This window comes from Xiphophorus hellerii, chromosome 1 (genome assembly GCF_003331165.1).
Source record: "Xiphophorus hellerii strain 12219 chromosome 1, Xiphophorus_hellerii-4.1, whole genome shotgun sequence".
In the NCBI taxonomy this organism is placed as follows: Eukaryota; Metazoa; Chordata; class Actinopteri; order Cyprinodontiformes; family Poeciliidae; genus Xiphophorus; species Xiphophorus hellerii.
The window spans coordinates 12,006,820-12,031,118 of NC_045672.1; the positions used below are offsets into that span (position 1 = coordinate 12,006,820).

The following is a 24,299-nucleotide window of genomic DNA, read 5'->3' on the forward strand; positions in this document are numbered from 1 at the left end:
AAACAAATTAAACTGACATTAACTACTAATGTTACAACGTCTATGAAATCTACAGGGATTTTAAATGATTAAACCAGCCTAAACCGCAACCACAGATCCAGGATGTCTCTACTATAGCTTTAGGTAGATAGAAGAAATCTTTACCAAGGCTTGTTTGTGAAACAGCTCAAGCTCAGTCACACTGGAAGGAGAGCACTTGTGATCATACAGTTTCAAGTCTTGACACAAATTGTCAGTCATATTTAGACCAGGACTTTAACAGAGCCATCCTAACACATGGATATCTTTTATCTAAACCACCCTATAGCAGCTCTGGTTGTTTGTTTAGGGCTGTTGTCCTGCTGGAAGATTGATCTCTGGTCCAGTCTCTAGTCTTTTACAGAATCTACAACTTTCCTTCCAGGATTGTCCTGCATCTCTCTCTGCCCACCTTCCCATCAACTCTGACCTGCTTCCACTTCCCTGATAAATGAAAAGTATCCACTCAGCATATATTGCTGCCACCTTCATGTTTTGCAACGGATTTGACATTTTCAAGATAATATAAAGTTAGTTTCATGCCAGACATTGCAATTAACTTACTGGTTAAAAAAAAAAAAAGTTACTCAACTGACAAGAGCATCTTCTTTCACATTTTCCATGTCACTTTTATGCAAATTGGAAAACTTTTTTTATTTCTAAAAAAAAAAAAAGGCTTTCTTGCTAGTCTTCTATAAGGGTAAAACTGTGGAGACTAGAAGTTGTCCTAAAACACAGTAACCCTCACCACCACTCTTCTCAGAATTTTTGATGAACACATTTTAGCAAGCATTAATTTTCCTCTACATCACTTTGATGGGTCAGATTTAGAGCTGCAACCTGCAGCAACACTTGTGGCTCTTTGGTCCCTCCACTGTGACTCTTACAAAACCAAAACGGAAATGTGGCTTTTTATAGATCAATGAGAAATGGTCCTTTTAGGAGTTTTTCAGTAAGTTCCAATGCAAAATCTGCATATAATATCTGCAACAGGCATTTAAAAGTGACTAGCTTCAAACTATGCTGCTAGCCTTTCCATATTTATAGGAAAGGCTCATCATTATAATTTTTTTTTTCCTTTGTAATAGAGGATTTATTGAAAAGGAATCTTCTACAAAAAGATTCTTCTGAAGCAGAGTCTAATATTTATATTTATAAGTTTAAATTTGGTAGCTTTCATAATAAAACATTTGATGTAGCAAATCCTTTTATGTTTTATGTTATCTAGGAGAGTTTTATTTTGTAGCAACACGGTCAAATGTGTCTCTTTGAATGAAAAATGTTGCTGACCGCCTGGGCTAGACTTTTGTTGGTCTACAGCAGACCTTGAGGGTGGATGTCAGGAAAGTTTACATGTGTCCCTGGTCCAAACCCACCTGAATCAAACATTCTGGATCACCTCCTCAGAATGCAGTGAACATCTCCAGAATCCTGCTAATGATCTCATTATTTGACTCAGTTAAGTTGAAGCACAGATGAAACTAAACGTTGCAGGACACCAGCACTTGAGGCTTGGATTTGAAACCCCCTGATCCACAGCATAAAATCTCAATAAAATAAAGTTAATGGTAATAATATGGTGACCCATAAAAAGGTCTAAGGGGTATGAATACTCGAGACAGAGTGGAACAATTAGCTTTTTTATGAGTGGACATAAAATCTATTTTGACTTACACTTTTAAAACCGAGTGTGTCAACCGGGATTAAGCACGCGCTGAAAACGCTCAGTTGTCTCATTCCCACAGGAAAATATCTAATAAATGTTTAGTCCTTAAGCGCTGGTGAACATATTGTATCATTAAATAATGAGTTTTGTTTGACTAAAATCATGTATACGCAGACAAAAACGCACCTGTGCGTGTTCATTTTATAATCTCCTGCTTTCATCTGCTGTTTTTCGGGGTGGAAGATTTAGAGTTCTGTTGGAGGAAAATAAGGTCAAATTTCCATTTTTAAACATTTATTAGTTATGTCAGGCTCTGTGAGTGTACATATAATTTGCACATTTATTACGCTGAGGCTTAATATGGACTGCAACATCTTGAACTTGAAGAGGTTAGTTATATAAAGCAGGCTTGATAACCATGAATGACTTCTTGACAAAATGCAATATGATACGATGTGATATGTGTGTACAATATGTGTTAGTAGGTACAATATGTTAAGGTCAAAATCAGAGAGCAGTTTTCTCACTGTAGGCATATGAGACAAGGTGTGTGTTGTTTGTGGCGGCACGAAAAGGAAACGAGGAGAAGACTGACGTTATGTAAGTTTGGGTGATTTGGGTCATGACGTCTGAGTTCAACACAAAGCAACATGAGAGAATGATTCCTCTGTAGTTATTTCAAAAAGGTTGACAGCAATAAATCAGAAGCTCAAAACAAAAAACGTGTAATATTATCCAAAACAATCACACCTGAACTTAAATGAAGGTTTCCCTCAGAACTTCTTGGGCATGGTCTGGGACAATTTAAGCACAGTCAGATTATTGTGTGAACGCAAGGCATCCTGGAATCACTCGCAAACCTGATGTGGCTCCTCTTTAAGAAACAAAGCTGTTGTAAAATCTGAAATTACTGTCAGGTGATTTAAAACAACTAAACAACTATCGCATAAAACAATCCAAAGTTAAATGATTTCAATAATAAGATCTGTATTGTAATGATTGTTTCACTCAGTTGTACTGCAAAATATTCCCAAGATGGCCATCAGTCAAATGCTCACTTTTATACAATGCTATGTGCATAATAAAGATGCAAAGTTGAGCTGACAGTAAGCCATCATGTACTGCTGTGTATGGGTAAAAATTTTCAGTGTCTTCATGTTGCCACTGAGCTTTGTTAAGTCCCACAATGTAATTAATTTGCTACACCCGTATTGAGTGGGTTAAGATTCAAGGGCACACTATTAGGTAGTTCTGAAGGTGAACTAACTTGTTTTTTTTGTTTGTTCTTTTAGCTTAAGTGCCTGCACACAAAAAAAGCGACCCAGGTGAACCCCAACTGTGTTCAACCTTGAATAATACAGCGCAGCTGATTGAATGTATTTTGAGCACAAAACAATAGCAGTAGTTTCTAATGTTGAACACTAATGTTAACAGCCCAGGGTTATGGCTATGTGTTATTTGTATGCAAAAAGGGGCAAATGAGATCTGGTCATTGGCAATGTTTTAATGCCAATCTGAATGGTTGTACTTAAGGCATGTCTACTTGCATGTGAGTGACCAAAATCAGGAAAAAAAAGTGGTTAATGTTTATAAAGTGAAAAAAACTAAGAAGGTAAAAAATGAACAATGCAAATGAGTAAAACATGTAGTTTGGATGCACAGAGAAATGGACTAGAGGTATGTTAGTGTGTGGTGATCTACTGTTTTGAACCCTTATCCCAATAAAAAAAAGGTGCAGTGTGGATCTGATTTTAATTTACTGGCAGAGTCAGTGAATGTTCTGTTTCATCTCCGTACAAACAGTTCCCGCAGGCCTTATAGACAGATAACAGGCCCACAGCATAACAGATTGTTCACCATGCTTACAGTAACATGGTGTAACAGTATGAAAGTGCCTTATTACCTGATTTCCACTTTTGTGTACCTGAAAGCCACCTGGACTGTTGTAGAAAAGCTTAATCATTGTCTCATTAGCAGATGGTTTCAGCAAAAGTCTCTGTAGAGTTTAGTAAACTCCATATGTTTATGCTTGCAAAGCTACAACAAGAAATACTTTTTTCTGGTTTCACTCTACACAAAGAAAAACAGTTGGCATGTATCTAGCATTTAATGATTGCTTCTAAAAATGACGACTCCGACAAGCAACCCTCCGCTGCAGTTCTCTTAGTGAGTTTTATAGGGTTTTTTTTTTCTGTGTGTGATTATGTTACTGTAATACAAATGAATTAATTTCAAGGATTTTTAATTGTCTTTACCAGGTGTGGAAAAAATAACCGTCTTTCTCCTTAATTTAATTTCAATCATCTCACAACAAATTTAAAAGCAGAAGGGGAAAAAAAAAAGAAAATCCAATTAATATTATATTTGCAGGTAAACTTTCAAACTGCTTGACAGCCATACAGATTATTTTACAGAAAAATAAAATGTTATTCATATATTTTTTTTCCCTTTCTTTTCCCAGTATCTTGCAGATCTGTGACATTTACATTCATCTGATCTCCAGTCCCAGGATGGACATTGATCTTTAGGTTGAATCATCCATCAACAGATTTGCTGTTTAGGGAAGGGATGTCTTCTTCCGTATAAGGACGAAGAATGATTAAAGCGACCAAAACTTTACAAGATGACATTTAAAAGATGAGAGGGATCAAACATGTGGGTCCGCTGTGGCGTTAAGCGATGGATTGTGAGATTTAGAGGCTGGGATGAAAAACAGTTTCAGTGTACCTTGGTAAGCTGTAATAAACAGCCTGAAAGTTTTTTTTTTGTTGTTGTTTCTTTTTGAGCAAGGTAAAATATGAGCCTTTTGTGCCTGTGTGCATTGTATAGATCCCTGAGAAATGTCTACTGATGTGTGTGTTTGCAGGGAGACGGGAGTCAAAGGCCAAAAGGTTTGCTGGCAGGAGTGTTAACCTATGTCCACAGGCACACACACCCAGCAGTATTCAGGAGGGCCCAGTGCCCTACAGGTGTGTGTTGTGGTGTTAAAAAAAAGGTAATCCGTGTGCATCTGCAAACAGAACAGAAACAAAAAGAAAGGAAGAAATGGCAGAAGAAGAGAAAAAGAATACGTTACTATCTCTCAGCTGAGCCAGGCAGAGCATAAAGAAAGAGTAAGATGTGGTACAGTTTGAAGGCAGAGGAAAAGAAGCCGAGGAAAAGGGAGGGTGCGCTAAAAAGAAACAGGGAGCAGGAGTCGGCTGGAGCAGGCAGTTCAGGGTATGTGCGCATATGGACAGGTGTCTTAGATGTGAGAGCCTCCGGAGTTCTGAGCGTCATTGAAATGCCGCCTTATTATATCCTGATGCTGACAGAGTGACAGACGCTCGGTGAGCATGCAGGGCTGAATACAAGACGGTATTTTAAACTCCATCTTATACATATTCATTTCATTTCATTTGATAGGCCCTTCCCCCACACTCTACTTTTCCTCACACACGTTGACTATGGGAAAAGGTGAATTTCCTAACGGTGTGTGTGCCTGAAAATGTGTATCTGTAGGCTGGATTTCTGTGTTTTGTTTGTATGCCTGAGCACGTTAGCAGACACGGTGTTGGTCAAAAGTTTATATACGTGCCACATCGGCCTGATGTCACATAACCGAGAAAGTAATCACAACTAGCATAGAATTTTGATTTTGGCACTAAGTAATCATAAAAAACAACATCATCATCCACATGTGGTGTCAAATGTTGTTCTCAAAAGTCAGGAAAAGTGCGAAGAGGACGAGAGGCGAAGCAGCAGGATAACTCCTGGTGGGGGGGTTGAATTAATGGATGGTGTGTGGAAATACTTTAGATTCTAAAACAAAGATGTGGATTGAAAACACATGATTTGTAAGATTTTCAGCTTGTGCAACACATCTGAGCAGCTACATCAAATTTAAACTTGTGAGTCATTAAGTTACTGGAATTCAACATATTTAGACAAAAACAGATCATAAATCCCAATTTTGTTTCTTTTGAATGAGGGCACTTGATTTTTTTTTTTTTTGTCGTACCACATTAAAGATGGTTGCATAAAAAGGTGCCCCACACTTTTCAGATCTTTACTTATGATATTGTTGAAAACTAAATATAATTTACTACAATTATGAGCAACATTTTGCTGGCATCCATAAAATCTGAGAGCAGAGTGATACGCTGTTGTTCTAACCCACTTAAACCCAGTGTATAACTGAACACAGAACCATTAACACAGCCTGGCTTGTTTGTTAATGAAAGCTTTTACTTTATGAGTCACTTGTATGTTTTTTTTCTTATGATGCATGTAGAGTGAAAAAATATAGAGGTAAAAGAGACTTACTAAATAGAAAACATAAATAATAAATACAATATGGGATTCAGAGGGAGCAGCGCTTATGAATAAAGGTATTTTTTGCCAATTTGGGACAGGCTCTAGAAGGAAATTGGCTTTCACATCACATTCCTTCAAGCCACAAACTTTTATTGTGAAATAAATACAATGGCTAAAATAAGAACAGACCCCCAAAAGCATAAAAACAAGACATTCTGAGGCAGAGAAATATAGTTAATGAAATGCAGTGCATTAGTTGGAATTGCTTTGTATTGTTTACAGTGGTTAGACAACAAATTTAGATCTGGAGAGCAAAAACCTCGGCTATAGTCCATACGATAACAAATGACAAAATCAGATAAACCTGGTAAATGTATCCTGAACATCCTTCCTGCGTCAAATTAGCGGGATTTCTAATTTTGCAGCTAATATAGAAAGACAAATGCTCGCAGTTGTAATTCTACTGACGTGTTTCAGAAATAACACAGATCGAACTAGGTCACGGTGGCACACTTCCTGTTGCTGTGTTGCTGTTGTGTCAGCCATCGGACTGCGGTGAAGTGACAGTCTCTGTCAGCGGCTTTCCGGGAGAGGGGGTGTGCGAGCAGGAGAGCAGGGCGCGCAGGAAGGAATGCTCGGGCTGCACTTCATGTGAATCCAAATAACATCCAGCGACAGTCTTTTGTTTTTTAGTTTATTCGAGATCTGATGGACTGCTGTTTACGCTAGATGGTTTCTAGTTATGTAGACACAGAAAGTCACGGTTGACAATTTCTCCAATTACTACAGTGTGACTTGTGTCGTTTTTCTCTTCACCACACATTTTTCGACTGATGTGACTTATACTCCGGAGTGGCTTATAGTCAAGCTGTGCTGATTTCATACCTGTCTTTTTAGCAAAAAAGTAAAAAAAAATAATAATTTTTAATTTTCTACACAATTAATTACACAATCTAATTCATACCCAACTTGGGAAGATTTTGTCCAACTGGTGAGGGAGTAAAGTGACCCGGAGCTGACTTAAGAGATATCAACGAGGCTGAATATTTATTTTCTAACGCTTTCGATTTCTGTGATGGAGCATGTTGAATCCTGAAATGTTTACAGCCTTTTAGAGTATTCAGAGTTAAGCTCAGTGTCTGCATGTTAACACTGATGCACACACAAGACACTGATTTTTATAGTAAAAACAAAAAATCCAAACTGTGATATTTGTTTTAAATGAGTAAAACGCTGTTTCAGAGTCATTTCTATGACTTCCGCTCCTTTGTTCCAAACATTAATAATAAGTGACAAAAAAGAAGCAGCAAAAATACGTTTAGGCCCTAAAAATAAATAGGAATTAGCTCTAAGCATTAGATGTAGGTAAGAGCTTTATAGAAACCAGAGATCAAAAATTGGCCCGCAATGCTCTGTGTGATCTGTGCATCTCTACTAAAAACCAACAGAAAATGCCCACAAATGTCCACAAAACACTTTGGAAAGACTGTCAAAATATAATGGAATGAATGACGACCCACTGGGCTGTATGTCAGTCTGCTCAGACACAGTCGAGTACCGAGTAAATGTGATGTTAAGACGCCTGATTAATGTCTCAGTCCCACCTCTCACGTCCTCCTGTGATTAAAATGTCAATAAAGCCAATAAGAGATCAGCTTGTCGTCATCAATTCAAAGGCAGCTCAACCAGAACAAGAGTTTCTGTTCGCATGTCTCATTTTTCAAACATTTTTTTGGGGTATAGAACCTCAGTTGTTTGAGGACAACAACAAAAAAAAACTATCCGAATGTAAAAAAAAAAAAAAAAAAAACTAAAATAAACCCCAAGACCATTTTGTTCTTCTATAAGAAGCACCATAAATGTTTTACAGCACAGATCTTCATTCACTTGAGTGGGCTTGTTTTGCTGAACCAGATAAACATCTTGAAACATCAATGTTTCTCTCTGCTGAAACATTTTATGAGACGTTCCGATGTTAGTTGGGGTCTGACAAACGACAGACTCATGTCAGGCAGGATGTAAAGCTTATAACAAGCAAAATAAGCTCATTCTGTAGCATAATTGTTGCATTCCACAGTGCTAGGGAAACCAGCCTTAAGCCTGTTATTAGCCATATGGAGAGTGCTGTGGGCCTGGCTGGTTGGAGAGCGGAACACAGTGCTGGGCGTGTGCCAAACGCTCGAGGAGATAGCGAGAGAAATTCCTCGCTTTTAATTAAGAATTTAATACCGACACTGGTTCTAGTGATTAGTACATAATTAAAAGCTCCTACCGTGGATTCTCACACAAGCATAATTAATAGCTGCATCGATATACGCTGCGTTTTTATGTATATAGTATACATACAGTTAAATTCAAAATTACACATACCCCTGACAGATTCAAAGTTATTTTTATTGAGTCTGGTCAGAAAAGGTTCTCATTGCTCAATTGCTGAGAAGCTTTTTATATGTCTTCACTGCTATCTTAGTTGTAAATCTCTGAGGCTGGGAAGCCTGTTAGTCATCAGCCTAATCTTTACCTCCTACCACAGATTCTGTATTGGATTTAATTCAGGCCCCTCAAAAACGTGGATTTTTTGCCAACCGCTTTTTCACAAATTTAGCCGTCTGTTTTTCTGAAATTGTCATTTGTGCAGGCTGAGACTGAGAATTTTGATTTTGTCTTCTTGTTTACTTTGATAAAGATGCCTGTCAACTTGCTCCCACTACCAAGCTGACTGCATAGATGATGTTCTTTGGGTTGAATGTTTCTCCTTTTTATGTCAAACAAATGTTACATCATTGTGGCCAAACATATTGTCTGACCTCCAAAAAAAAGACCAGAAGTTGTCTTCTTTGCTCAGATGAGATTTTGCGAAGCAAACTTTCACTGAGAAGTAACGTCTTCCTTGGATCCTATTTGAAACACTTCTATATCCTTTTCAATCATGTTGGTAAAGCAGAAGATTCCTTTAAATTTAAATCTGCCAGGGGAATGAATAGCATTGGGCTAAAACGTATAAGTATGTGTGAGCAGAAAGAGACCAACAATTTCTCTAAGGCTGAAAGTCCACATAAAGAGCAGTTAAATTAAATGCAAAGCCCCATGACATTTAACATTGATATGTTAAATGTCAATGTGGTGATTCCAGTGGCTTTTCTGAACACTGACTTTAAAAAGAAAAACTGTGGAATAGTTTCACTTTCCTCCTTCAGTTTCTAATAAATATGACCCTTTTTTTTTTTTTTACACACTAGGTCCGCCACGCTGAATTAAAAAAGATCTAACTAAATGAGAGTTTATTGTAGTTTATAATTTTGATGTCTGGAAAAACTGCTTTTTTTTTACTCTTTTTTTTTTTAAAGACATATCTTGAAGCCAACACAAATCCACTAGAAACTATGGTAACATGGTGACACCATGATAACCTACCTTACTGGATACTTCTAATCATCAAAGATGTTTTGACAAAATCAGAAACAAAAAAATAACATTACATTTAATTTTACATTTGGATGAAAGAGATTCCTATGACTGTCAGGACACTCGGTTTCCAACAACTTATACAGCCGAATCCAAAGTGCAAATTTCATTGTGAACAGAAACCACTGCCTACTATTTCCCTACAAAAGTTAATTGCTCCTTTTATATCTAAATGGTTACAGACTTGCTTGCCTCAATACTGGTTTTGCAATAATTAGGTTGTGGGTTTTTTTGTTATTGTTACTATAAATGGACATGTAAAGATGTAAATGTAAACGTCACCACACCTACAGTCAATTCAAAATAAAATAAAAAACAGGGACATGAGCTTAATGAGGATTCCAGCTTGTCTTATCAAAGACCACATGGAGGAGAATAATGAAGAAAAATCTCCAAAAATCATCAAACACACATATTGCTGCATACGTCTGTCCTACTAAAAAACTCCATCTATGAAAACCTGAAATCAATTTGGGAAAAAATAGATTCCACACAAAAAATAAGGGCTGCCATACTTATTAATGGCAAAGAAAATGTCATTGATCTCACATTTCGACAGGGATAACAACAAATAAGTTGTAGTCACCTTTAAAAGAACACGAGGGATGAGTTTTTTTGAAGAATTATCCTCTGGGGTTTTTTTTAAGACAGCAACTTCTCATGCTATGGATAGTTTTCCAATTGTTAAACAACTCGGTTTTAGTGTTCGAGCGCAACCGTGAGACACAATGGAGACAATGGACACCCACGCAAGGAATGAAAACATCTGAGCTTTGCATTACTTCACCAGTCGATCACATCATTGGTCTAGACTCTAGACAGTTGCTTAACAATGGAGGCAGTGCAGGCAGCAGTAGAAGAAGCAGAGGCACATCTACTGAAGAGACAGCATAGAGTCACTGGTCTGAGACAGACCAGTGACTGCGTCAAACGGAGTGCTCCTTCTGCTCATTATAAAGTAGCTCACATGCATGTCATTTGAGGTTTACTCATAGGACAATGTTAGGCTTGCGTTCTTGTATTATCATATTTGAATGGTAACATCTGGCGAGCTGTGCGTGTTTATCACTGAAGCTCAGAGGTGTGACAGAGAAAGGTTCTCTATATGTTTTTCAATGTCTGTGGCCTTTGTAATCATCAAAGGCAATTTTGCTGCAGAGAGAAAGTTAGCAGGTTTATCAGTGACTATTCATCTATTGTCAACCAAACCACTGACTGAGGAATGTTTCTGAACGCTGGAGTTCAAAACGACATTATATTTGAAAAATGGTTTTATTTATATACGTATGGCAGAAAGCATACTGATTTTGCCAACCTTCCCAACTTCTGACTCCTGTGTGTTGATATATTTTTAAATGTAAAATTGATTTTACTTTGTACAGATGAACTCCCCAACAAATAGTTAATCAGCTAATCAAAGCTTTAAGAACATTAGCCTTAAAAGTCCAAATCCATGCACAGGGCAGCATTCACACTAGCTTGACCCGCTGATCATAACGTCCAAACGTTTTCTGTCTTTGGCAGAACTGTTGAGCTGCACAAGCAAGACGTCTCACAGCACTCTAGCTCTGCTCATGTAAGACTAACTGTAAAACCTGAAAGGGTCCTCAGGGGGTCAAGACACAAAAGCCAAGTTCACAAGCCACTAAATATCAACTGTGCTCAGCCAGAGCATCCAACTGTGTGTCCGTGAAAACACAGACCGATTCTTGACCCAAATTAAGGCTCTTACTGATAATGACTGCAGCTCTAATAACCATAGGTAAACATTAAAAGATGAAGGGAAATTTTAAGTCTGAGAAAAATGTGTATTGATGGTTTCCATGGTTACTGAAAGGGTAAGAGGAACTCACAAGAACTTTTTCCTTCAGTAGAATGATGGATCTTCAGGTTGTACAGGGAAGTGAAGCTACTGCTGGCTATGTGGGGATGCTACAGTGGGCAGACCTTTATGACTGAAGGCCCTGGGCTGTGCAGTCATTACTGAGTCTTTCGTCAGAAGGGGTGACAAAGTTCATCTTACAAAGGACCTCTTCCAGGGGAACCAACGTCCCTGTTTTGGAAATCCTTCATGTTCCTCTGACCTAAATCACATTAGAAACAAAACATTTGAGACTAAACGGAAAGAGACATTTACAAAAGCAGATGCCAGGTCTAGACCGTGGATGTCCTTCATGAAGCCATTCTTCAACACATCGAGCAATGACTGCAACACTCATGTCAAGAATGCCTGAACTAACTTCTGAATTGATCATTGGGCCTAAACAATACTAGAACTTTTTTGAAACCTTTAGTTCTGTTTAAAGTTTTTGTTTTAACTACTGAGTTGATGTTTCATTTTAAATGTCGGTTTCAATAAACTGCTTAATATGTCTTTTGCCTCGTGCTCCCATTTCTGCTTTTCGCATTTTAAAGTGAAGTTTGCAACCTGGTTACAATCCAGCAGCGCGACTAACTAATGCTTATTGCTTCTTTATTTATTTATTTTTTTTAAAACCTTTTAGAGATGTCACACATTGACTGGAGTGTTGTACACTTCAATCGATTACTGGTTTTTTTCATGATACTTTGTGAAAGTTCTATTTTATATGTAAAAACAATAAAATGGAGTTTCTTGGTTTTTCAAAAAGTGATTCCTAAAATCTCATCGTGAACCCAGTACTGTCCATTGTGTCATCTCATGTTTCACACCACCTCTGATATTAAGACATTCTCTTCCATATGTGGACAGATGTGCATAGGTGTGGCCTTACGCAACTTTGTATTAAACTAAAATGATCAAAACAGGTGATGGAAATGAAGCATAGTGCTGACTGTCGAGGCTCTCAGCTGTAGAGCTCACATGCAGCAGTAAGAGTGGTGACCCTGAATAAATTGCCTAGTAATGATTCATATCAGGTGATTGTCTGTGATACGCGGTGGTCAGCCAAAGGGCAAAGGCCTCTGTGGCACGGCTGCCCTTCACAGCCTCATATTAGGGTTTGCTAATTTGCACGCAATTAGCTTGGCTGCATGAGAGGCTGCCTGAAGCCTCAGGGTTTCAGAGAGACCGATTTAGTCAGCACCGACTGCACATGTCTGGACTGTGTTTTGTATGTGGTGTATAAATTTCCTAAATATTCCTTCATAAAGATGAAGTAGTAAATTTCACTATGAACTTATCTTAACAGCGGGCTAATACAAGAAAGGAGGGCACAAAGGATGAAGGACTCATGAGGGGAAACAAGAAAGGAAGCTCACATGCAGCAGTAAAAAGGAAAAGAAGAAGGAAGAATGGAGGCCACAAGACAGGATGCAACGAAGTTAGGTAGGAAGCAAGACAGAATGCAACATTTGGACAATATAAAGGAAGGGATGAAGAAAGGGTAAAGTAAAGTAAATAGGAGGAGTAGTGGTAAGCAAGCAAGTTGCAAGAAAGGACACATGGATAAAAGGAAACCAAAAGAAAGGAAGGGAGAAGTGAAACAAGGAAGGAGGGCACAATAAGAAAAGGAATGGAAGGAAGTAAGATGGATGCAAGTAAGGAAAGAATCGACAGAGAGAACAAATGAAGGAATGAGGCAAGGATCAAATTATTGAAATGAAATGAAGGACAGAACAAGAAGAAAGAACAAGAAAGAAAGAGGGGTAGCACATAAGGGAAGCAGGAAGGAAGAAAGAAAGGAATCAATGAATGAAGGACAGAAAAAGGAAATAGAAATAAAACAAGAGAGGACAGAAATAATGACACCACAACAAAAAAGGCAAAGAGAGAAAGAAGAATGGAAGAAAAGACTAAACGAATGAAAAAGGAAAGAACTAAAAAGATAGGAAGCACGAAACAAGACAATTAAAAAAGGAACAGAAGGAGTGGCACTCTTAACTCCTTCTTAGCCTACTTGTAGAATACTGAAATCAAGTTCCAGACTTTTGCAGACATCGTCATACCCACATATAGAAATTACAATTTAAACATCTCAATGTCTTTTCAAGCTTTCAGATTATCAGCACAGGCTTATTTATTCAACTAAGTTGATTATCTGATGCATCACAGCATGAACCCAAAATAATCTGTGGTCAGAATTTAATCTAATTTAGAAAAGAATAAAGTGGAGCAATTGAAGAACTGCCTTTTTTTTTAAAACTATGTGAATAGCACCTACATTGCAGACTTCAAGAGCTTTTCTTCCTCTTGCTTTCAAGCACAACCCAACAGAAACAGTCTTGCAGTGAACTGGGCCCATATTACTGCCTCATTTTCCTGTCATCCTGTATAACAACACAATGCGACACAGCGGAAAGGAAATTACAGAAGAGACATTGCATATCAGAAAGGACAGGATAAACGGAAGATCCACCACTATTCAATTTATCTTTTTGTTAAACACGGTTAACTTTTATTATCAACCACTTTAGCTGCCTTAATCTGTTAAATATATAAATATGTATCTTTGTTTTCTAAAATAATGCAGGCTTACATGCATTCAGAGTTTGTATTATGATCAGTTTTAATTGAGAAATGCATTTTTTTATTTTTAAATTTATTTAAAATGTTTCATACACACATGCTTTGATAAATCACTCGTCCGTTATTATCTGTGAGCATCTTATCAGTTCAAGTAAACAACGCAGGATATAAATTACTGTCCCTGACATATTAATATTTAAAAATCCGGGTAGAAAAAGCAATTCGTCATTTAGAAAGTTGACCGTGGAAATCATGAAGGAGTTCTGCTGTCACGTTTCCCACCAACCACTTTAAAACAGGCAGCCCCAAATCACAGAAGGGCAACATGTTTTCCAGTTTCCCAATTAGGACTTTATTCTTAATGCAAATATTGACAGTCATGAAAGTATTTCTGAAAAAGTTTTAATCTCTTTATAGTTGTCCTTAACTTGCTGTAAAAGACTGACACCAGTTAGTCATTTGTTGTTTTAAACTCCACATTTTCTATCAATCTCCCTCTTCTTGGCCTTTCATTCCATTTCTAAAGGAAACTTTGCCCTAAACTAAACACCATCATCAACTTTCTAAATGGAGATTAAAGGTAAATGGTTACAGTAAACTTTTAGTCTGTTATTGAACTAAAACAAATGTGACCGATTCAACTATGACAGGTAGCACAAATTGTATAAAAATCCCAGAAAATAATAATTTCCTGTTTCTTAGATATGTAAAAACTTGTACGCTTTCAATCAACCACACACCTAATGCAGACTGAAAGCAGAAGACAACAGTTTGAAATCTAGGCTAAAATATCTACCTTCTGAAATCTAGTGACAGTGGTGAGAATAGAAAAGGGTCCTGTTGATAAACGAAGCTAAATTATATTGAACATACTTTTAAAAAAACACACAAGATGAATAATGTCACTCATAGTTTCACATAACATAGTCAATAAAATGTTGAAGTAATACTCTCCACTTATCATAGAATAAAACAAAATCAAAATTGCAAGACATTATTTTATTTTCAGATGCCTCACCCCTACAAGCTGGCGGCAAAAGGACAAAGACAGAAAATGGGAAACCTGCAGTGAAAGTTGGTGTCCCACTGTGTGCTCATTATAAGCTGTGGTCAAGCTGGCCTCGAGAGTGGACCGACACGTGGACCAGATAGGGATGTTTGGGTTTTTTTTAAAAAGGGAAGCGGGGGGGCAGGACATGTGCGAGCACAAAAGCGGGGAGTGAGAGTGAGGCTGGTAGAGATAACATAGGGGAGATAAAGACGTTCCAGAGATACTAAATAACACGAGTATGACGCATTCTAATGCAACGCTGTTTCCAGTCATAGCCCTCTTCCAGCTTACTCCCATGATTTAAAGAAAACATTGAAAAAAAAAAGAAAAACAAAATGGTACGCATGCTTGTAATACTAGATGTTATAAGAAGATTCAACAAGGTCCAAAAACAAATCGTTTATGCATGCATGCTCAAGCTGAAGCTTCTCGTCAATACGTCTCAGATAAAAAGAGTTCTTTCCATATTCATTTTCTCTTGCCAAAGAACCCAAAACTCTCGTGACCTTGAGAGGCTGAACGAGTACAAGAGAAAGATATCTGCTTTCACTTTTAATACATCTGAAACTGAGACCATGTGGGTAAATGCAACCCATTCAATACGGCGGTTGTATGCGTTCGTGTGGTCGAGCTGGTGCATGCATGTTGTCCTGGTTTAAACTCTGCCATTCCTGCACTCTCACATTATCATACAGAGCAGACGGAGTGCGTGTGCTGGGTAGTAAACCTCTTCGCTGCTCTCTAACAGCAACCCCCTCCCAACCCTCCACACACACACACCTCTCTTCCTCCTCCCATCTCATCTCCTGCCGAGCTCCCTGCGTGTAATCTGCAGACTGCACACGTACTCTGCCTACCTGAGCGGGAGTCTCTCTCTGGGTCCACCGGTTCGTGTGTGAGCGTACGTGCACGCGCGGCGGCAGGCGAACAGAGACAAGACAATCCGGACGCATCATATATGTAAAGTGTTTCCTGAAAGCATGAGAGTTTGCCTGAAGTCTAAATTCAGAAGAAGAAGAAAAAACATCCATCTTAAGAGTGTGCACTTCACACAGGTGGATATGTCAACCACAACAATATCTGTAGAATCTGTCAATAAGACAATCTTTGAGTCTGGATCCTACTGTGTGCAGCAGACAGCAATCACCTTAACCGGAATTAGCTGGGCTTATGTAACGTTCCCTGTGACGGCTGATACAAAACAAGCCCTGCTGTGATGGGTTAGGTCACCCAGAAAGCAATGGTCTAAAGCCTTTCTGTACAAACTAATGCATTACTCACTCAATATAATGTACTTTGATCTATTAAGAGAAGCTTCAGAAGCTATTCATACACATTCAGTTTGTTTACATTAAGTTTGGTTCCAACTTCCAAATCTAGCTGGGTTTATGAAAACATGTGTCAAACTCAAGGGCCAGGTGCCAAATGTTATGTGGCCCCTCCAGACTCCAAATTACATCAAGAACTTCCCTCCAGTTTTTCACAAATGTGCAAAATTCACACAAAAGAAGTCGCACAAAATCGACAGATCCCCACATTTTTCTGATTTTACTGATATTTTTCTCTCAAAATTGGCCAAAAAACATTGGATTTAAGTGACTGCTGCCTTGATGTCAAGTTATAGTCTGTTATTGATGCAGCGAATAATAAAAAGTCATATTTAACATCACACATTAGCGCAAATATCGTAAAAATTATTTCAAAAATATTTCTAAATTTCAAAAATCAGTTATTTTGATTGTAAAATATCCCACAAAAACAATCACGGAAACCTGGATGGACTGATCAGTGTGAAAAAATGTTCAATATGATTTAATTTTAAGAAACACGTACTAAATGCTGAAACAGCTATTTATTGATATTTTAGCAATGTAATGGGTTTCATCAATTCATTCTGGGACAACCGGCCCTTTTAGGAACATTCAGATTTTTTATAAATGAAGATGAGTTTGGCACACCTGGTTTATGCAATAGACCAACACAGAATTGCATGAATAGAAAGTGGAAGGATAATAATTTGTGGATCTCAACAATTTCTATAAATAATGATCTGATCAGATTCACAGATAAGTTTAGGTCTGGACTTTCACCAAGTCATTCTGACGCACAAAAGCGTTTTGATCTGTACCGTTCTTTTGCAGCTCTAGCTGTAGTGAGTGAATCTCCACACCCTTTTTAGCTCCATCCATCTCTTTCCGTGGCAAAGAAAAGCATCCCTCAGGATGATGCTGTCATCACTGTTTTACAGTGGGGATAGAGTCTTCTGGATGATGTGCAGTGTTAGTTTTCTGCCACACCTATTTTGTTTGCAGGCCCAACAGTTCAATTTTAACCTTGTCTGACCGAAGCAACATCTTGTGCTTCTTAGTATTCATTAATTGAGTAAATTCTAACGACAACTGGTTTTACTGGAGTTTATTCAGTCCCCTTTTATTATAGTAAAGGAAATGCATGCCACACCTTTCAGATTTTTGTTTGATAATAAAAAATTGAAAGCCATGCATTGTTTTCTTTTCTCATGAAATGCAAATTAGCTGCATTAAAATGTGTGACTTTAACATGAGAAAATTTGACAAATATTTAAGGCACTGGAAGTTTCTAAAAGACAAGTTCAAGGACAAGCCAAAGATTTGCTTTTTACAGATGAATGCCAAACTTTTTCATTATTTATTAGAACCTATCTTGGTAAAAAAAAATAAAAAAAGTCAAAATATTTGCCCTGCTGCTTTTCTGATTTATTCAATAGATTGTAGGTATTGTATCCTGGCTTATTAAAAAGCAGAATAGCTCTGCAATGCCAGACCGAGAAGAATATCTCAGTGCCACCAGTGTAGTGTGTTAATGATCTTAACAGGATTCAATCACACACATACACAATCAATGCATATCATGGTGTAATTATGGGGTACAATAATATCCTGGCGCTCCAGTACAACCAACAGCAGAATGCATTCATGAGCAGCGGTAAGAAAAAGCCAAAAATTGTCTTGGTAACCTTTATCACCTCTCTGGAGACAAAAAGAAAAACTAATTGATTGAATCTATGTGCAGGTGAAGGAACTCTGCCAGCAAAAGCCCAGGCTTGGATCATAACCTTTTTGTCTCCGTTTCTGGCATGCGTCTATGTTCAGGGAACGGTGCGTTCAAGATTACAGACAGGGAGCAAACACGAGTTTGTGAAAGCAAAAGAGAAGAAGAGACGAGAGGAGTGACTGACGGGGAGGGCTGAGAGAGGAGGCAGGGAGATGGTTTGGTGGAGTGCAAGTGCTCAGGAGATGAAGATGGAAAGTGAAAGGGAAGAGAAATAATGAGAGAAGAGGAAAAACGTTCCCACTCTCAGAGAGATGAATTGGTTCATAGTTTGCAGACAGCCTTTTCAGTGCATCAGTCGAAGGACTATATCCATCCCCTTCTTCCACTAATAAGCCACAGAATCCCCAAGACACAACCACAGGGATCTATTCATTTGTCTCCAATAACAGCGGCACCTTTCTGCTCGTATTAGCCAGGATTTGCATTGCTACATTTGCATAAGGATTTAATAATGTCCCCTGAATGAGACAAAATGCACCTGTCAATCATTCTCAGTTCACTAAAAGGTTTCTGTGCTGTTTAAGGCAACAGCGGGATCAGTCGGTGCTTGGCACTCCGAGCACCATCAGTATGAGTTTCATGGGATATGATGCAATCGGTAGCCAATATTAATTCCTCTTGTTGAGTCAGACATGCTTAAATGTTAGCAAATAAAAAACGGAAAATGTTAAAGTGGAATTAAAATAATTCAACTCATATGTATATAAAACATCGACATTTGAGAGAAATGTGAAACACGCCTTAAGCAAACGGCCTTAGTTTGGGAACTTTTTAGACTTTCAAGATGCAGAAATTGACATTGTTCTTCTATGGCTGTTAAGAACTGCAGGAATGCTGTGCAGGGCTGCAAGGTTTTCCTGCTGAGAACATCAAAGAGGACCATAGGGTCACATACATAACAGTAGTACTGATCTTAGAGTTGGCAATGAGATGAAAACCACAAGCTATAAGTACTGCCTCTTATGGAGAGAGACAGTGGATGCCAAGATCAAAGCAATATTTAGTTAGGTTAGCTCGTGATTAGACCATCACCAAAAGTGTGAAGAAGAAGAAAACAAAAATACAACTGTCCAGACTGAAACTTTAGGAGCAATCAGACATAGAATAATACATAAAATACACTCTACAACCACATTTCCATGGTATTTTTGGAAGTGTAAAACGTACAGAATAGAAAGAAGAAAGAATAGTCACATATAATCTGCAAAATAAAGATCCTTTAAAACGCAGTTTCCCTACATATGAACTGAATATCATGAGATTGTTGAAAACTATGACGTACTGGACAAACCTTAAAAAACATGCTTACCAACACTTTCACTAAGAACCCCAAGAATGTAGTTTTATATTGTGGTTTTTCAAGATGGAAAAGGTAAACAATGCCAAAGAGAAGAAGCAGAACAACTCTTTTGGTAGAACTTAAGCTGAGTACTACTTTAGCCATGCTCAGTACTTTCATCTTTTCAGTAGTGCTGCAAGTGAAAAGGACAACTGCTTTTCAATGGGGCAATATTGGCATTAGTGCCCCCTGCTGGTATAAGAGTTTTAGACTGGTATGCCACAGACTATAGAGACTCTTTTATTTTTTCAAAAACACTGAAAAGAGACCGAGAGAGTGAGAGAGAGAGAGAAAAGGTGAGAGGAAAAGAGAGACAGACCAAACAGCTCAAGACTCATTGCAGCATAACCTCCATGGGTATTAGAAAACTCAGAGCTACATGACATCAGCAGGGCATTGCAAACTTTCATAAACAATATTGTGAACCAAAACTAGAATTCAAAGTTCAGCACATCCTGAAAAGTACCACTCAGCAATATTCAGATGACTCGGATGATTGCCTTCATAGGAGTTGATGATCAGTGTTATGGTTGCTATATTAGTTTCTTATACTCAAACAAAAAAAAACTCTAAATGTGGAGTTGCCTGTCTTATCCTCTCTTACCTTCCAGCCGCTGCCCGCCTCTCTGTAGTAAGGAAAGTTGTCGCAGATCCACTGGTAGATCTCACTGAGTGTCATCCGTTTCCGCGGAGAGCCGTTGATGGCGAAGGTGATGAGGCTGGCGTAGCTGTAGGGGGGTTTGCCGTCTCTGTGCTGTGCCGCTTCCTCTTGGTCCAGTGTGGTTCCTGGATCCAGATGCACAATCTTCTTCCCCAGGCTGTGCCCGTGATGGTGCATGTGGTGGTGGTGATGGTGATGATGCCCAAGGTGACTGTGGTGGTGTCCCATGTCTGCCTTCTGGATGGCTGCCCTCATGCCGAGCTGTGGAAGCCAGTCCATCGACGTGAGGCTGCTCTCCAGCTCAGAGGTCATGGTGCTCGATGCTCCGGAGGGTCAAAAGAATAGAAGGAGAGGGGCTTCAGCGACGTGGCGTACGGAGGGATTTTCTGCTGGCTCACTGAATGGGTTCTGTGCTGCAGTCTTGGCTCAAGCCTAGGGAAGAACAGGAGGTTTATTTACTATGCCTATTCATCTTCCTTAGCTGGAGCAGAAAGCAGACTTGGCAGAGACACATGGATGTCAACTTGTACATTCGGTCTAGCTTTGTATAACAGAAAACAAAATATTTTGGCACTTTCATCTCTTTGCCTTTAGCACCGCACATAAATATGTGAGAGAGGGATATTAAAAACTGTTTATCATATTGTTTCCATTAATTATACATTAAGTAGGACAGTAGTTTGGGGGCTTGGAATGAGATAAGTGTCTTACTCTTCCCATTTCCTTCCATCTTTCTTTTGGCCAAAGCATCTGGGGAAGTCAGCGCTGTGAAAGGTAAAGTCCTCCCCTTGTGCATGTTCACAAAATCTTCATCTGGCGACCGTGACGGCGGCTGATGCTGCTGCGGCTGCAATGTACAAACACAAAACCACACAAGACGGTGAGCTTGCGCTGCCAGACGGCTCTCATAAGATATTAATATCGCACAACCGTTCAGCTGGCCTCGGCATCTGTCCAACTTGATTAAAACCTCCTCTCTCTCTTCCTCTCTATGTTGTGTCTGTCTGGCTTAAAGTCCATTCCATCCAAGGTGGAAACAGCAATTGGATCTGCACAGTGACTAAAAGCTGGGGAATTGTTTTCACAAGTGTCTGCCAAAGGGGGATGGCGGAGTGGGGGGCAGCTCAGGAGGAATTCCAACCCTCCGGAGGAGCTGAAAGGCTCGTCCGCTTTCCTCTGTCTAACCCACCAACACACATCTCCCTCTCTCGCTGTCTCTCTCTCACACACATACACATTTTCATTTTCTTGCTTGACGTGCCTCTCTCTCCCAACAAGTCCGTGCCCACCTCTCTGTCCCACTCAGCCTCTCACATCCCTGTCAGACAGACGCAAGCAATAAAAACATATGCTAAATAACCCTCAGCCTCTTATTATTACAGCTTTAAGCAAAACACTCACCCCAAAAATATTTCCTGGGTCAAACTTAGCAACACCCCTTATTAAGGGTTTTACAAATAATTTTGCCATGAGTCATAGCTAAAGAAAGAAAATAATATTGTCCATGCGTGATTGTTTTGTACTGTAGTTTACCTTCGTTGGACTGAAAATGCCAAGTTAGTCTTCAGAGAAAATGCTTTGATTTAACTAATAAAAACCACTTTAGTTGGTAACAATGGAACAACAGCATCTAATGCTGTAAAAATAATTTCACAGCATGTTTAGTAATTCCCATTTAATTCAATCAAAATTAAGTCTAACATATTAATTTTTAAATGTACAAATTTGTAAATGAAACAAGTTGTTTTATGTTCAATAATGGAACATGAAACAACTTTTGGTCTTTTTGGTAACAAATCCTACCTAAACTTCCTGATTAGATTTTAACTGAAGGTTTTAGTTGATTCAGCCATTTATTGTGTCCAGCAGAGAACATTAAAACTATATTTTGAAAGGTTTTAATATTAACAAATATAGCAATTTTGGTAGGAAATAAGAATTGTCAAGAGTCCTGTTGTCGGGAAAATTTCTCTGAGCAGGAATTTTGTGTCAAGTTTTGCCATAATAATAGAGGATTTCTTTTCTTTTAAAAATCTAAAAGCATACATCTTATATGCAAGAGCAAGATTTATTTTTTTACATATTGTAATGTCCTTACCCACAAAGTCTTCTCTCACTCAAAAAAAAGTAACTCTTGCTTGCAGATATGCTTCTTGTACAGATGTCCTCTGCTCTCGTTTAAATCCTGCTCCACTCGCTCAAACTCTCAGGGAAAAACCTGTACTTTCAGCTCTGCTCTCTCTGCTCGGAGATACCTCTGGAGTGAACTCTTATGAGCACTACAGGCACACCAAAAGGAAGACAGTGATGTTAAAAAAAAATTCATCAAACCCTCATTCTTTGACTGTAACTGTTACCAGGAAGAATTTCCACTTTGCTTCAAGAGAGAGCAAAGGAAACCTGCAAGCAGAGAAAACGATGAAGTGCAGGGTTCAAACAGAAGAAGAACATATTTGTGTAAGAGGACGTAAATCTGATAAACGAGACATGATAATGAGGGTTAGCAATTCTGTAAGCAAGATTTTTTAAGTGGTTTGAGAGAGAGCAGAACTATGTGAGAGTGATAAAGGAAGTTAAGCCAATACGTTGAAAAAGTATGCTCTTATTTTTTTTGAAAGACAAGCTATTCGATTTTATGAAAGCAACATTAAAGATGCTTGTTAAGTACCGCCATTATTGCCAACTCACGAAGTAAAATAACTATTGGCTGCCTTAAAAGTTGCTGGAAGTCACTAAATAATGTTATTACCTAATTGGATAATTGGCTAAGTGCATTGAACTGCAATTAATGCTGTGGCAGAAAGGAGTATTGAAATAGGATATACGAAAAGACTTAGTAAAAAATACCCTAAATATGTGTTTACATGGAATTAACATCTAAATCACATAATAATAAAATGAAAAAAACATCTAAACTTTCATCCCAATTCTATGCGCTAACCTTCATGTGTCCTTCAACAACAAAGAGCCCAATCAATGGCCCACGCATCCTCTATTCATGCAGTAAATGATAAAGGTGTGAGAGCTTCAAAAAGCCTGCCAACAAAGATAAAACACATTGGTTTCTTTCCACCTTTCCCCATGGAGAGCCCTAATATACCAACATGAAGAAGAAGAAGAGGGAAAATGCCCAGCATCTGAAAAGTATCTTGCTTTAATTACATGAAGGAAAAAAACAACAAAAAAACATGTGTAGCAGCAGAAATCATAACACTAAACAAGTCAGGCAGAGGGACTATGCTGAAAAAGGAACCAAGAAAAACTCGATAAGGATTCTTCTCCTTCAGGCCTCTCCACTATGCAAGAAGTATATCCAAACATTTTTTTTCTTTTTTTTCCAAATCCCAAGAAGCCGTCTTAATTAGTGTGCCTTCCTTTCTTTTTTCCTAAGGATCTAATGTCGGTGGGTAGGTGGGATTTGGGTGGTGACACACAAGACACGGTACAACAAGTGCTTATTTTCCTCTCATTACGAGGAGGCTCGAACTGCAAATCAGCCTGCCACAAGCCCCGACCTGCTGTGCTGCCGCTGCTGCTGTTGTTGAGAAGTTGCGGAGCGTGGGGATGCCTACGCGGTCGCACATTGTAATGCTTCACACCGCTAGCCTGTTGAGGTGCTGAGATGATGAGTAATAGCATAGACCAGCAAAGGAAAAGGGGATATGACTTTGCTTATGGGTAAAGGGACCCTGCTGGGTGGGTAGACACAACCAATTACCTTGTCGACTCCGACAACTGGTCCCACGGTGACTAATCTAACCTCAATGCTATACCTTCTATGTCTGATATCGGTCGGGTTTTGTATCAGCATGGTTCTACAGGAACATGATCACTGGAGAGAAGACATGTCAAAGTGCAGCAGCAACTGTATTTAGTTTCGACAAATGACTAATGAAATATGAGCTGCAGTTGACAACTTAGGGTATTGCTCACACATCACATTAAAACCAATCCTAAGAAAGTAAACTAGTTTTTTCATTGCTATTGTTTTCGTTCAAGTCAAATTGTCTCAATTCCAACGCTTGACTCATTTAACCACTGAAGCTGATTTTCAGGAGAAATTCTTGGTTTGTAACCTCTGGCTCACAGTAGTCCTCGGCCCGTTAATGACAAAGCAACACAGATGGTACAAAGCACAGGAGCAAAAATGCCCTCACACCTGATGAAAATCTAGAACAAACAAATAGCCTCACATTCACCACTGGAATTGAGGAAGGAAGCTGGAGTACTTGAAGAAAATCCATATGAGCACAAAGAGACCAC

General features: G+C 38.7%; 1 protein-coding gene across 1 annotated transcript in view; it reads right to left on the bottom strand.

Moving 5' to 3' along the window:
- The window catches only part of LOC116725673 (forkhead box protein J3-like), a 76,720-nt gene that overhangs the window by 41,987 nt on the left and 10,434 nt on the right, over positions 1–24,299 (bottom strand). Inside the window, exons 2-3 of the mRNA XM_032571891.1 lie at positions 20,748–20,883; positions 19,980–20,468 (exon numbers count right to left, since the gene is read on the bottom strand). Of these exons, the coding sequence (XP_032427782.1) occupies positions 19,980–20,348 (369 nt within the window). The 5' untranslated portion in view covers positions 20,349–20,468; positions 20,748–20,883. The remainder of the gene's footprint in view (positions 1–19,979; positions 20,469–20,747; positions 20,884–24,299) is intronic.